At 37.2% G+C, this 14,514-nt stretch overlaps 1 protein-coding gene across 1 annotated transcript; it reads left to right on the forward strand.

Annotated features, from left to right (window-relative positions):
• The first annotated feature begins 1,134 nt into the window (after window positions 1-1,134).
• On the forward strand, window positions 1,135-13,849 carry LOC145766517 (uncharacterized). Its single transcript, XM_082578242.1, has 9 exons — window positions 1,135-1,234; window positions 1,374-1,479; window positions 1,696-1,895; window positions 2,016-2,165; window positions 2,758-2,983; window positions 7,254-7,526; window positions 11,903-12,062; window positions 12,874-13,111; window positions 13,725-13,849. The coding sequence occupies exons 1-9, from the start codon at window positions 1,135-1,137 to the stop codon at window positions 13,847-13,849; spliced, it is 1,578 nt and encodes a 525-aa protein (XP_082434368.1).
• The last annotated feature ends 665 nt before the right edge of the window (window positions 13,850-14,514 follow it).

Genomic DNA, 14,514 nt, shown 5'->3' on the forward strand with positions numbered 1-14,514 from the left:
GGCAACAATTGTGAGACCACGTTTTCTCCTTGTGTTTTCAAGCCTTGTTCGACTGGAGAAACTTGTGTTGCTTTGCCAAAGGGACGTTTCAGGTAAGCTAGGCTGACTGTGGTGGGAAAAGTGCAGCGAGTATCTTTTGGATAATGCGATTCTAGTCCGACTTTTAGCTTAAGCTAGTTGTTGTAAAAGCACCGCTGACCGTTACCCAGGGCTCACTGCAAATTGGGTGGTCGTAATTGCTGAAGGAAAGGCGGCCAAGAAAAAAATTACTTTCGTTGGTGCCGAAGGCTGAGTAAGCTATAAGCTAATGAGTAACAAAATTTTATGAAAAAGCTGAACTTGAGTGTTTGCAGCATATTCTACATAAGTCGGCTTTCGCTACAAAAAAAATAATTTGTTGACTCAAGAAAAAGCTAAAGTAACAATTTAAATTTTAAAAACGTGTTTTTCAGTTGCTTGACAGCGTGCAGTCTTCAACGGACTAAAACTCAATGTATGAACGGCGGAACATGTATCGTGAACAGAGATTGTGTGGCTGGAAGATATATGTTTTGCGATCCTTTTCGGTTGGTAGGCTCTTTTCAAGAGGCTTTGACGTTTTCGTTTCACTATGTTAATGCAACAAAAATACAATATTGTAATAATTACAAAAGTAATTTTATACTAAAATAAGCCATAGCTTTGTACCACTAGTTATTGATGCCGTTATTATTGATACCACTATTATTTTTCTCTGGATAAATCGTTGGTACTAAGAATTTTTGTTTAGATGCGAATGCCCGCCAAACTTTGTGCAACCAATTTGTGCAGAACCAGACCCATGCTATCCAGATCCATGCCAGGGCAGGGGTATATGTATGAGGAAATCACTGAGAGTTTTTAGGTGAAGTGGTTAACTGTCGTACAACTATGCCTCAATATTAACCTTTTTCGACAATTTTTAATTGTGGAAATTTTTGTCTTTGGATTTAGCAGCCTTTTAGACAATTAATCCTGGCAGTTTTGCATACTTGTAGTTGTAGATACTCTTCACTGATGCCACAAGCCCAGTCATAAATTGATAACGTGAGATTTTCGCTTGTTGTTAAGGTGTTGTTTGCAAAATATAGGCTACCATCCCTCAGGTGACGCTAAATGACGAAAGCTGTCCGCATACCTCGAGCGATGAACCGTCGTTTCTTTATCTCGCCCAACAAATTGAGCGCTGTTCTGGCGGACAGTTACTGTTACTTGGGTTTGCTTCAATATTTACCTTAAGATTTTTTTTCCAGACACAGACGAGTCTACCAATAGTTTGACTAAGCTCTCAGTTACAGTACTTTTCCAAAAAGTATAGCACGACATCAGCTCTCTTGAGTAATTTTGTATTTCAGATGTTTCTGCTACAGCAAATATTTTGGACCAACTTGTCAACAGCGAACTGACCCTTGCTTGTCAAACCCTTGCACAAACGGTGGACTCTGTATTTCTAGCTGTAAAGTTGAGTTGGATTGCGAGTACAGGAATGTTGTGTTGCATCTTCTGTCTGTGTTGACATTAACATATTGTAATATCTTTGCTTTGTTTGTTTTTTCAGAATAGCTTACACCCTGTAATTGCTCAAAAAGTACTAAAGATTTTATAGGCTAAACATTTACATTTTTTCTGCATTGGACTTTGTACTTAACACGTTACATTTTTTCAACCTTAACACAGGTGCAATTGCTCACAAGGGTTTGGTGGAAAGCATTGTAGTATCACAAATAAGTCCGGTGCAGGATTAAAGCTACCATCCGGCTCATGTCTACCTGATCCTTGCATTGGGGATCAATGCATTTGCATCGAATCTTGCAAACACGAATTGGGTTATTATTGTGTGAACAACAATGGTTATAGTGGGAAAAACTGTGACATTGGTAAGCATAAGCTAATATTGTCTAGACTAGAGTCTCTAGACTCAAAAACTGTATATGACCTCCGTAATTTTATGTTGCTTATATGCAATTTAGAAATGCGATACAAAACTGTTTTTTCAGCTCCTCCACAAGTCGGATGCAACAGATCTGTCATAGAAGTCGTGATTCCGGAAGCGTATGCTCTTGAACGTAGTGGAGGAAAGACGTCGTTTATAATGTTCGTCTCTCCCAACGTTGACGCAGACTGGAAAGACAAACCCTCTTGCCAAGGTGAGACAAGAAATAGCAATTATAGGACCCAGGGTGTTTGTTTTGTACATCAACTGTCCACTATATGAGCTCACTATTGCTCGTTCTCGAATATACTAAGAGAAGACTCTTGATAGCATCTAAAGTCTTTTGGTTACGGTCCATCTAATGGGTAAATTAAGCTCTCCACGTAATCTTTGCTAACTAAAACTAATTTTGAGATTCATTTTGAGAGATCACATATAAACAGATTTTTTTGGTTAACTATTGATAAGTTTGATATTAACCATTTCTCGTCAAGTGCGTCACAGTCGAACATCTCGTTGTCTAGTATCCAGGCAAAGACTAAAGCTTCCTCCTTAGGAAACTTTCCACTGTGGTATGAGCTTAGTTTTTAAATGTCGGGCCAAGTTTTATTAGGAAGATTAGGTTTAAATTCATTCACTTTTGTACACCACGGTTGCATGTCGTTTGCAAATGTCAATGAACTTATTTGCCTGCATGTAGAATTCATGTATATTTTATAACTTAGAATTATCGTGTATATTTTTGCTGTGCAGTAACCTACCTACATTAGTTAGGTTACATATTTGATTTCTCGATTTTTTTACAGCGAAACTAAACATGGACAATCAATACAGCATAAGGTTGACATCTATTACTTCTAATGCTTGTGGCAGCAGTATTGTGGATGGTAATAGTCAATCAGTGTACAAAAACACTCTTTGGATGAATATTATCAAACCGAGTGCTTCTCTTTTTGACTTGCCTCAAAAACTGTTAGCATTTAACTGTTCGTTTGAACGAGAATTTACAATCGTCTCGTCACTAAAACCTGTGTAAGTGGCACTAAAATTCTAGTTTCTTATAAGAGTTGTAAATGGAATCAACCCGGAGAGGAATTGGTCTTCCATCGAGACCATCTTTACTTTTTTTGTTTGTTTTTTCGGTTTCATGTAGACCTACAGTAGGCTGCAACAATATGCTGTTTGACCCACCTTGAACATCGATGAATGACCGGTGTTTTTAACTTTCTAGCTTTTTGTCCCTGCGCAAAACGCATAGTAGGGTGGGCCAAAATTGAGCGTTTTTCAAATTTATCTTTCAATCGCTTCAATAAATTAGTAAAAGTTGCCATTTTCTATATGGTTAACGATGGCAAAAAAATTTTTTTGAATAAAGAAGTTTTTAGGGTCCCGCAAACGCCCCAAAGTGCTCCAATTTTGTTAAATTTCGCAAAAAAACGACTTAAAACGCCAATTATACCATCTAAATTATCGCCAATCGTTCTTATACTTGACAGATATATGGAGCAATTTGATACACAACATGTAAAAAAAAATTGATTAACATGGCTGAAATACTTAGTGAGATATTCATGTTTAAAGTTTTGAAAATTTCAACCACATGGTGGCGCTATAATTTTATATTTTCTTTAATAACTGGTGACACACTGAAGCTACCGACATATACAAGGTATCAATGAAAAGGTAATTAGCACGGCTAAGCGATTGTGCATTGAACTTGGTCATGACAATGTTTGATGACGTCATTATGACGTAATATATTGGAAATTGAGTATATGAACGATTCATTTGCCTTTTACAGTATATCGAATTCTTAAAGTTCAACTTTTAATTAGTGATATTTTCTTCCCAGTTTAAAGTAACATTTTCTTTTGGATGCAGGTAATCGGAAGTACGTGGTTTGTAATTATACACTTATACAGACAGTAAATGATACTAATGCACAACACTATAAGTCAAGAAATCAGCCAAAGTTTTTTTGGTTAGGCCTATTCGTTCAGATGCAGTAGCTGCAGATCGTTGGCATTTTCTAACTGCATCAATCACTTTATATGTTGCTTGTAGCTGCTTTTCATTTTTTGGCTTTGTAGGACCATGAAGAGATGTTGCTATGCCAAGTGCTCTTTCGGCACAATCATTTACCACTGACAGATTCTTGACAACAGATACGGTATATTGATAGTCTGGTGATTCAGGCCATTTAAACGCTGACAGTTTTACCAACTCTTCAAGGAAATGTAGAAGATCAAAAAGTCTATATGTGTCGGCCCCAACAAAATCTTTCAATTGCTTATTGGAGAATGAAGAGCATTGTGGCCTCTCCTGACATTTTTAAAGAGGTTTTCCTTTGTATTTTAACGAAGCTGAGCGCATTGCTTCTTTGGTTGAGTTATCCACTGAATTACCGTATCGAAAAGAGCAAGACCTACCAGCCGTTCACTCAAGTACCAAGTGTATCTTGAATCTTATCTAGAGCAGGTTGGACAATCTTTAAAAACTCATAGGGCAATATTCCTTTAGCACTGCAGATTTCCTCTAGTGCTTTGATGAAAGCCAAGTCATTTGAGGGAGCTTTGGAAGCAAACATGCATGTTAGCCACGCTTTGGCATAGTAAACGCTGTAGAATGTTGTCAAACTCCGGAGTCTATGTCATGGGCAAAATATGGCTTAAGCATTGCTAACTTCATAACGTAGAGAACTTTAGACATCCATCTTGCATGATGGTTGGCAGACGGTGTCCGCAGCTTAAATGGCACCAAGATACACGTAGCAAAGTTGGGCCATTTCTAAATAATTATGCCTTAACACTGTGTCATTTTTCAACCAACTTTTCAAAATTTGTTTAGCTTCTTCAATGTGGCGGAATAAAGTGCGTGAAAGTTTCTTCTTATCCAAGAGTTCGAGATTTTGTGTATCTGTATTAATATCATTCCCAGCAGAACACAGCTTCTTAAAAAGTGGTTCATAAGGTGCTGTGGTCTTCTTCTTATCTCCAGTTGTAGACAATTTTCCGAGGACGGATTCACTTGCTGCACCACAAAGCAATTCGTAAACATGATGCCGGCAGGCTAATTCCAACAGTGCATGGGATAAGGAAGTTTCCAAGCGTTTCACAATGCCAAATGTTACACCAGTAGGCTATTAACCGTGGTAGTGTCAAATACGCATGCGATTATTTTGTTTAGTTCTATGCCTTTTTCTATTAGCAGATTAAGAATTTGGGAGTGCTCTTCAGCTGCAGATCCATTTTTCGCAGGTATTCTTCCGAGTAATATCTCGTCTCCCTCAGAAGTGGTTGGTAGCACGGCCACTCGCTCCTCCTTGTCAGCACAGTGAGTGAGAGCTTTGAATATTTTTCCGTCCCAGTGAAGTGTGAAAAAATCAGTAGCTGCAGAAAATTCATTAGCTAAGAGATTTCTTTCTGCTTCAGTAGAAAATTTCATCCGCTTTTGGCGTACAGTATTTACAGAGAGGATTTTGTTATTAAGACTATTTTCTGCCGTCGCGGCACTTACCATTTCAAACACTTGCCTGTTCGACAAAGAATATTTGCCTGCCAGGCTGCAAACTTGGGGTGTAAGAACTTGCTTTTTCTTGGTTTCCGTTGTCTTGCTTGTTTTTGCCGACAATTCCCCCACATAGATTTGATCCAGATCTTCTCCACTTTTTTCTGAAGAAGTACTGGATTGCAACAAATCTTGCGGAAGTGGTGTATCTAAAGCATCTTTAAGTTTACGTTTTATACCTTGATCTTGTCTCGTTTTCTTTCTTTTCATTTTTATTTGGTCTTGAATATTTAAAGAACCCAAAGTGGCTTTTCGATTTTTACCCCGGATTGCTTCAAGATAATGCCAGTCCTCCTTTTTCTTAGGGTTGGTAAACGTTCTCAAATCGTCTTCTACGTTTTTCTTAACAACCCATAGCGTATCTTGCAGATCATCTAAAAATTTGTTTCTGTTTCTCTTTCTTTTCCTTCTCTGGGTTTGCATTTTTTCAAATTTTCATACCGGTCTGTCAACTTCTTGACCATGTAAGTTATAGCATCTGTGGTTTTAAGACCGATTCCTGTTTTCTTCCACCATTGTTTAATATCTTCGACAACTAGAATTATTGCTTCTCGTTTCGGGAAAGTACCTTTAGATTATTCTTGCTTAATTGTGTGATAACCATGGAACTGAAGCAAGACTTCTTTCCCACATGGAGGATACTTTCCAATAAATCCAAGTCTATGGACACCAGCGTTGAGATTTAGCAAAGGTGATTCGTCAATTAGCCATAGTTTTTTTGAATACATTTTATTTGATTAATTGCAGAAAGACAATTTTAAATAGTATGACTTCATAGTGACGTCATCAAATATTAGTTTGGCCAAGTTTAATACATGATCGCTTAGCCTTGCTAATTACCTTTCCATTGATACCTTGAATGTGTCGCTAGCTTCAGTGTGTCGCCAGTTACTAAAGTAAGTATAAAACTACAGCGCCACCATGTGGTTGAAATTTTCAATATTCCAACATCTTCTCCACATGAATATCTCACAAGGTATTTGAGCCATGTTCATCAAATTTTTTTAATATGCTGCGCATCCAGTTGCTTCATACGCGTATCAAATATGAGGAAGATTGGTGGTAATTTAGAAGGTCTTATTGGCGTTTTATGTCGTTTTTTTGCGAAATTTGACAAAACTGGGGCACTTTGAGGCGTTTGCGGGACCCTTAAAAGTTTTTCAATTAAAAAATTTTTTTTACCATTGCTAATCATATAGAAAATGGCAACTTTTTCCAATTTATTGGAACGAAATTCCAAAGTCGGTTTTTTGGCCCACCCTAACGCATAGGCTAGGCCTACGCTTTTTTAATTTTTGTTTTTATGATAGACTGCTATGTTTCAATGCAAAAAGATAAAATAAGAACTGATCATTCTTTCAAGAAAATAGCAGACAACAAATGAATTGGATTAAATAACTATATTTAAGCAATAAAAAAAACAACATGCATAATAAGTTAAACGTTTTCGGCAAAACTTTATGCCTCATCAGGATATAATCGACTTCATATCTGTAAATACTATTACCTATAGGAGATATCACATGAGTTATGCTAACAACTTGATTATGTATATTTGTTGTTTGTAATGATTACATAATTTTAATGTGTTGCCTTATTTGTTTATGGTATTTTAATAACATTTTTCAAAGATATACTTACTGGAAGACATTTGCAGTTATCTCACGAGTAAAAAACTGTTTTCGATTATTTTATATTTTGTCTAGATGTTAACTATCGATTTTGCTATTTGTAGCGTGGATAACTTTGTTCCTAGCATCACTGGAACGATGGAAGGTGATGTATCCGTGAGCCTGTGCAAAACATCAACCTGTCGACAAAGTTGCCCTACCAGTCTAGTTGTGCAGAAAGGAGCGTTTTATACTGTAGCCCAAAGATTGCACTTATCAGTGACGGCCTCTACACCATTTACTGGACTAAATCTTCCACTGCAAATCGAAGTAAACGAGATTTACTTGTCATGCAACAAAAAGAATGAACTGTACGACAAAGTCATATTGCAAAACGGGTGAGAAATTTTATTTATTAAAAATAGTCAATAGAAATAGCCTAAAAGTGGAACGATAGGCTATATGTTCTTAGTGAAACAGGCGTGATAGGAATAATAATAATTTATTTTACACCATTTGGGTGCCAAATGGCGTTAATAGTTAAATAGTTATAGGCATGCAATAAGTACAATTAATAGTGTTGTGTTCTTACTTTTTCGTAGTTGTTTTTATTATTTGAGGTGGCAGCTGATTTCTTTGACCGTGTGGTCCTTCGCAGCCATCTTAGTACCTGCACCACATTCAATGCATTATGTATCTATAGCCTATATCAATTGAAAACAATAAAAACTATTAATACTACAAAAGTGCTCAATGCTAAGCAAAAAAGCAAAGCAGAGCAAATTAAACCAAATATAGTTATTACTATCTGAAACCTTAACAGTCTGTTTTACCTTTAACGGATCATCAAAAGGGTCTTATTCAGATAGAATCTATTTAATAAGACCCTTTTTACAGGCTGTTACAGGCTCTTACAGGTGAAACAGGCTGTTAAGGTTTCAGATAGTAATTACTATATTTGATATATATCAATTGATGTATACATACATGCTGTAGTGCTAAATCAAATAAAAAAGAATCTAAATCTCTATTAGCCTACACAATATGTAGGCTAAGTGTGGGTTACAAAGCGTCTCACTCGTCGGGCTAATGCATTGACCCTGTATTAAACAGGCCAGACAAGCAATCATATCAGCCTACTTCTATTTGAACACGATGCTATCTTGTCAGAACAATGTTCGAAAAGTTAATCATTTCAGACAACCAAAACGATAGGAAATAATTTTTGTAGTCCAATCTCTGCTAAGTGCTACACAATTAATTTAAGCCAGAAAAATTACTCAGAGACTTCACCAGCCTAACACTAAATTCAGAGGTGAACACATCCTTTACTACTTTTAAACTTTAATCCGAGTAGCGCTCTATCGCTACTCCGATTAAAGTAGCGCTCGCTACCGCTACTTCTCCGGCTACTTTTGTCGAACTGACACAGGAAAGGGGGGGGGGGGGTCTGATTTTGGTTTCAAATCCAACTTTAGCCCATATTTTAGGATACAACAGTATAACTGATTTTAAGACCTTTGTTGTCCACCTGCCTCCCATTACCCTGAAAATTACTTTTTGCATAAAATTGCTTTGTATTGCATAGACGTCAATTTTGTTTATGGCATTTAAAGTTCAAATATTGTTTGCTACTGCACAAAAACACTTTGCAAATGTTGCAACACAGCCGCAAACAGTTCTTCACCTTCATCATAAAACACAGTAAAGTGGTCATTTTGCTTTGTGCGAAATATCTCAGCCCACGAAAGAGCAAAAAGTCTGTGAAAGTTTCGAATTAGATTTTAAATAGATATGGTTATATCAGGGTTGCAAGTCGATATTGAAAAAAGTAGGGAATAAATCGATATCGATAGTCAAACAAAAAAGTAGAGAAATATCCGATTTCGATAGCCTCCGAAAAAAGTAGAGAATATAGAATAGACTAATCGATATTAAACGCAATTCAAAAAAATACAAATCAAGTATCTGATTTTAAACTGCCTACCAGTGTTGCCTCTAAGAATTTAGCCATGGGGACAATCACCTGACTGAGTTTATTTCCCAACTCCTCCAAATTTGAATTCTTTGCATGCAGTGCCAAAGAAACAAAAAAGAGAAAACAAAAAAGAAGCTGATCAAAACTATTATATTTCCAATTGCAACTTACGGATGCGAAACATGAACAATGAACAAAACAGACAGAAGAAAGATTGACGCAATTGAATTGTGGGGTTGGAGAAGGTTACTGCGTGTTCCTTGGACAGTCAAAGTAACAAATGAGAAAATTTTCGAACAAATTAAACCGGACATATCCCTAGAAGCTAGAATCGTCAGGCAGAAACTTTCATATTTTGGCCACATAATGAGAAGCAAATCCATGGAAAAAGACATCATGCTTGGTTTGATCAGCGGAGGAAGAGGAACAGTTTTATGAAATATTGGATACATAATTCAGTAATTAGGCCAATTACAAAAGTACCCTAACCTGAAATATTGTTTAGAATTGCTAAATATTATTTTCTAAATTGTTAAAACTTGTTTTGAATGGTCGGTTCGGAGCCGGAGCGGGCGAAGAGGGCGGTTGTCTTTCTTTCGGCGGCCGCTCGGCGGAGCCGCGGAGCGGCTGTTCGGGTCGGTCGCCGCCGAATCATCGACAGACGACCTAGTTGAAGACCGGTTGTCGTGATCGCTAGAGCAATATTTTACCTACGATTTGTTGAGAGTAAGCCTTCTGGTCTGTGATTCGTCTTGTCTCCCATGACAAGGGCACTGCCGTCGTCGCGCGGTTGCGGCGTGCGTGCGATCGCTCGGGTTAGGGTTAGCTACAGTCTAAAATGCAGCTATATATACTAATACAGTAGGCCTACATGCCGACTTCGAATAAAACTTCTTTTTGGTTACGGTGTTTTGCCACTCTCAATTTCGCTCTTTCCACCAAACTAGCTGATGACTTGTAGGGCTGAAACATCGGGACGAAACATCTCAGGGACGAAACATCTGGCACCCAAGAATGATAGGGTTTTGGTTGCTTGAGCTAACCTAGTACTCACTAGGCCTAGCCCTATCATAACTTTCTACGCTTGATTTGAGTAAACTTTATTATTCGTCACTGGTCAGTTTGTGTCACAAACCTAAACAAAGTTTGCTTGGAATGGTAGCTGATGCCGCATACCGGTAAGTTCGGTAACGAACTTTCGTTGCCTAATCAGTACTCACACACCAAAAGAATGATTGGGTTTTGAGTAGGCCTATCTTGGCCCAATCATTATATCTTTCTACACATAAAATACATTATTTTTGTAAAGAAAGCCTGCTGAGGAGTACTACCTGCTAAGTGCTAACTCAGAACTGTTGCTCAATCATGCATAACTTCAAACAAAATGCGTATCCTTTCAACGCCGCTTGATCGGCATTGTTCAATTTTTATCGTTTTTCTCGCATCAGCGTCAAAATATGCTATGATAGCTATGATATCTTTGTCCATCGTATGTTATTAAGTAGAATTAAAGGCTTGAATAAAGTTGCAAAACAATCGAATAAAGAATATCGATTCAGTCAAAAAAAAGTAAAGAAAAACCATAAACGATATTGGCGGAAGAAAGAAAAGACTATGACGTAATCGATATTGAAAAAGTAGAGAATAGCGCTATCGAATAGCGATTTGGAACCGATACTTGCAACCCTGGGTTATATTTACATGTAACTTATTTCAACTTTTTTGTTATTACTGTAACTATAGCCTATCTAATCAAAGAAGGTTTAAAGTTATGCGTTTGTAAGAATGCCACATAGCCTTAACTAACGAAGTCATTGTTGTGTGGCAAAGGCGGTGCAATAGGCCTACCCTTGGATCAATTTAATGCAGTAGCCTACTCTCTATTTTCTTAATACAGAATATCTGTATTTTTGGTAAGCTTTTGAGCATGCGCGTAGTCATGCGCACAAATCAAATGACCTTTTTCTCGTGTTTTGGCTACGTTGAAACCAAGACCAAAAAACTATTTAAGGCTGTCTTGCAGCATTTTTAACTTGTTTAAATTTCAGCAGCAAACAGTATTTGAACTTTAAATACCATAAAAAATGACGTCTATGCAAAATAAGACAATTTTAGCCTACGTGAAAGTAACTCTCAGAGTAGGGGAGAATTTTGACAAAAATTTCAAAAAAACTTTACCGGAAGTCTTTGAATATAGGCTACTAACTGTTTCATCCTAAAATCAGGGTTAAAGTTGGAATTAAAAATAATTAACCCTTCCCCCAATTAGTAGGCCTATTTGTAACGTCAAAATAACTTTGAAAACAAATATAATTCGTTTACACTTCCATTGCAACATCGTTATTGAAATTGGCTTTCCTTTCCGTACCGACGTTTCATGCGATGAAACCAAAACACCAAAAAAATTTATCCTCGAAGTCATGACAGGTTTTGGTGTCACTTTTGTTGGTATCAACGTGGCTTTATGTTTTCCGCAATAGATGAGTGACTTTTGCTTTGATTTTTTTACGCATTGTTTCAATAAATCTCCAAAAACGAGACACTACAAAAGAAGCGCGCTACTGCCCACCTGTGACTAAATTATGTCATTATTAATATAGCTCCACGGTTGCGCATCTTTATACTTTTTAAAACTTTTTTATCTAAACTAGTCTATTCTTTTTTGCACATTCCTTACTTTAAATGTTTGTATGTTACGCTGTATATTCTTTAAAAGAGCACAATGTTGCACTGAAAATGTTCCCCTTTTAGAATGTCTAGACTACTTTAAATGATATTATTCAGCACTTTGTTTAGTTGCTCAAGGGAAGAAGAACTTGGTGTAGAAGTGGAACAGGCAACACACCACCCTAGCTCTGCATGCTTTTCATTCAAGTGCCCACGAATGTCAAATTGCAAAGAATTTTTCATTGTTATCAGGGTGAAGTTATGTGCACAAGCCAACTTCAAGACCGAGGTAGTGGCTTACAAGCGACTGATATGAAATGTAGACCAAATAGCCTGTGAAGACTATTTGAGTCGTGTAAGCTGATAGACTTCGTTAAATGTATTTTTTTTCAAAAACGCTATGTAGGCCTGCAAGAACATCAGGGTACCGGTATCTTGAGTTGTACCGGTATGCTATTTTGACCGGGCCTAATATTCACCCATTTGAATCACTGTTGTGCCCACTTGTGATCTAGCCTTGCTCTCAGTGTCCCTTTAGTTTTCTGTAATAATATTGAGGTCAGAAAACAGTAGACCTACCACAATAAGCCTAGACTGATTCATTCAACGTTTCGCGCCATATTGTTTATCATTTTTTCTGACATGTCTTTTTTTATCTTGCACATCCAATGTTTTTCTTTTTGTTGCCAGCCTGTTTTCAATAACTCGGAGTGAAAACCGAGAAAATATTACCAATAACTACGGTACCGTATGAGCCCTATACTACACACGTTGGGAAACACCGATAACCTGCAAGTCAAAACCATATTATGTAGATAAGGTGTTTATAGTTGTTGCGACCTTGTCAAATTCTTTTAGTCAGTCTCAATCAAGTCTGATATAATGCTCTAGTTTTGTGGCTTTTACGTTTCAGTATAGGCCTACCTTTGCTTGACCGCAATTGCGTTAAGCCGCTTAGATGCGTATATTTGCTGTGCAGAATGGGGTAAAACTCACACGGAAAATATTCCGACTGAAAAATATCCCTATTTTTCGCAATATGGATATTTTCCAGTCGGTATAATTTCCCTAAGGATATTTACCGATTGTCAATATTTCAGACCTGCTTCGCTGGAAATGCGCATCAATATTGTGAAAATACATTAAGAACAAAACGATCATGGAAGAATTCGGGATTTGGAGATAAGCTATTGGAACACAAGATTGGTCCCATCACATTCACAAATGGAGATGGAATTGCCGCCATTAAGTTTTCATCTGATGATGGAAAGTCTGTGGCTTTTACACCTAACAACACCTTTCTTCGGAAGCCTTTAGTTGCTAAAACTCATCCTACAAGTAAGTTTTGAGAAATCTCGACATTCCATGTCAATGTTAGGACAAACCAAAAAAATTCAACCTTACTGGACCGGATAGCAATTTTCGTTAAACCAGCTGTATTTTTTTTGGAGTAGCCTATCTAGCTAGTTGAAAACGAACTGACTAAGTTTTCACAGAAACAATGCCTGCCTAAGGTCCGATGATGAGAAAACTTTTTGTAACCTGTAGTCCAGGTGTTCGCAACACCAGGTGAGACCTCTTTGTAGAGGATACATGGCACTGAATAGGCTACTGTGAATTACACTGTAGTAGGCCCACAGCTGTGCTTCGTATAAATAGGCTAATTACTATAAAAGGAGACGCTAGCACGAATTAAGTTGTTGACGCAGTAAGCCTAGTGACAATTGTACGTAACTGTTTACGGAATGACTTAAACAGCAAGATGGGAGTCTGTTTTTCCTTATCTTTTTATGGAAGAGAGTTTCTTCCTCCTGATCGCATTGCAGCTCATTAAATGAGATTGTTTCTCCAAGTTTCGAATAGGTATATGAAATTGCTTTTTTTACGGTGAGCAGACTAAGGGCTTTGACAAAGCTTACAATATCCTAAAAAAAACGTTTTATTTTTACAGATGGTGATGTTCCTATTGTGGTTGTTACAGCTTGCAGCATCGTTGTATTGCTTAATTTGGCCGTGTTTATCCTTCTGATGTACCGGAGAAGTAGCCAACGTGAATTGCCAGCCAAAGCATGTTAACTCATCTAACTTTGTACAATGTTATATTAAATATTGTAAATTAAACATTCAACACATTAGAAGCTGATTATGTCATAACTCTACAATTACGGCAGGAAATCGTGGCAGATATTTTTAATTTAAACCTATTCTACTAAACGTGATCAATCAATGAACAGTCGGAGTGGAACTTGCGAGACCAAACCATCTAAACTAAACTGCATGAAAAGGCAAAGCATAAAAGAGTTCAATATTTTCTTTATTGTTCACAACAATATCTACAGGAACATAAAACTATTCCGCAAAACACACATTGCAAGCATATCAGCTTGCTTGTCATTTCCTCCATAAGCGTCCAAGTTGACGCATTCTAAAGCATAAACAAAATACAATAAGAATTCGAATCAACGCGCTCGGTGAAGTCTGCGCTAAGAATGCCACCTGTAGGCTACTATTCCTTCAAAACGATTTATCTCCAATCTATGTATTGCAAATTTAGAAAAAAATTTCCTACCTATCTTTGAATAGTAGCTCAGAATTACTGCAAACCTAACAATTAGTCAGGTTGAAAATGTATTTCCAGATGAAAACTTGTTTAAAAACAATTACATCAACTAAAAACTCTAACCGAATCCACTTCACCATTTAGAGTTGAACAAATTGCAACAGCAACTGTGGTACCAGGT

This window comes from Aplidium turbinatum, chromosome 3 (assembly GCF_918807975.1).
Source record: "Aplidium turbinatum chromosome 3, kaAplTurb1.1, whole genome shotgun sequence".
NCBI lineage: Eukaryota > Metazoa > Chordata > Ascidiacea > Aplousobranchia > Polyclinidae > Aplidium > Aplidium turbinatum.

Excerpts from the sequence above, each read along its gene's own strand:
- LOC145766517 (XM_082578242.1), top strand. The coding sequence starts at position 1,135 with ATGACGAAAGCTGTCCGCATACCTCGAGCGATGAACCGTCGTTTCTTT. Across the intron at positions 1,235-1,373 it reads GGACAGTTACTGTTACTTGG|ATGTTTCTGCTACAGCAAAT; the intron begins GTTTGCTTCAAT and ends TTTGTATTTCAG. Across the intron at positions 1,896-2,015 it reads TGGGAAAAACTGTGACATTG|CTCCTCCACAAGTCGGATGC; the intron begins GTAAGCATAAGC and ends CTGTTTTTTCAG.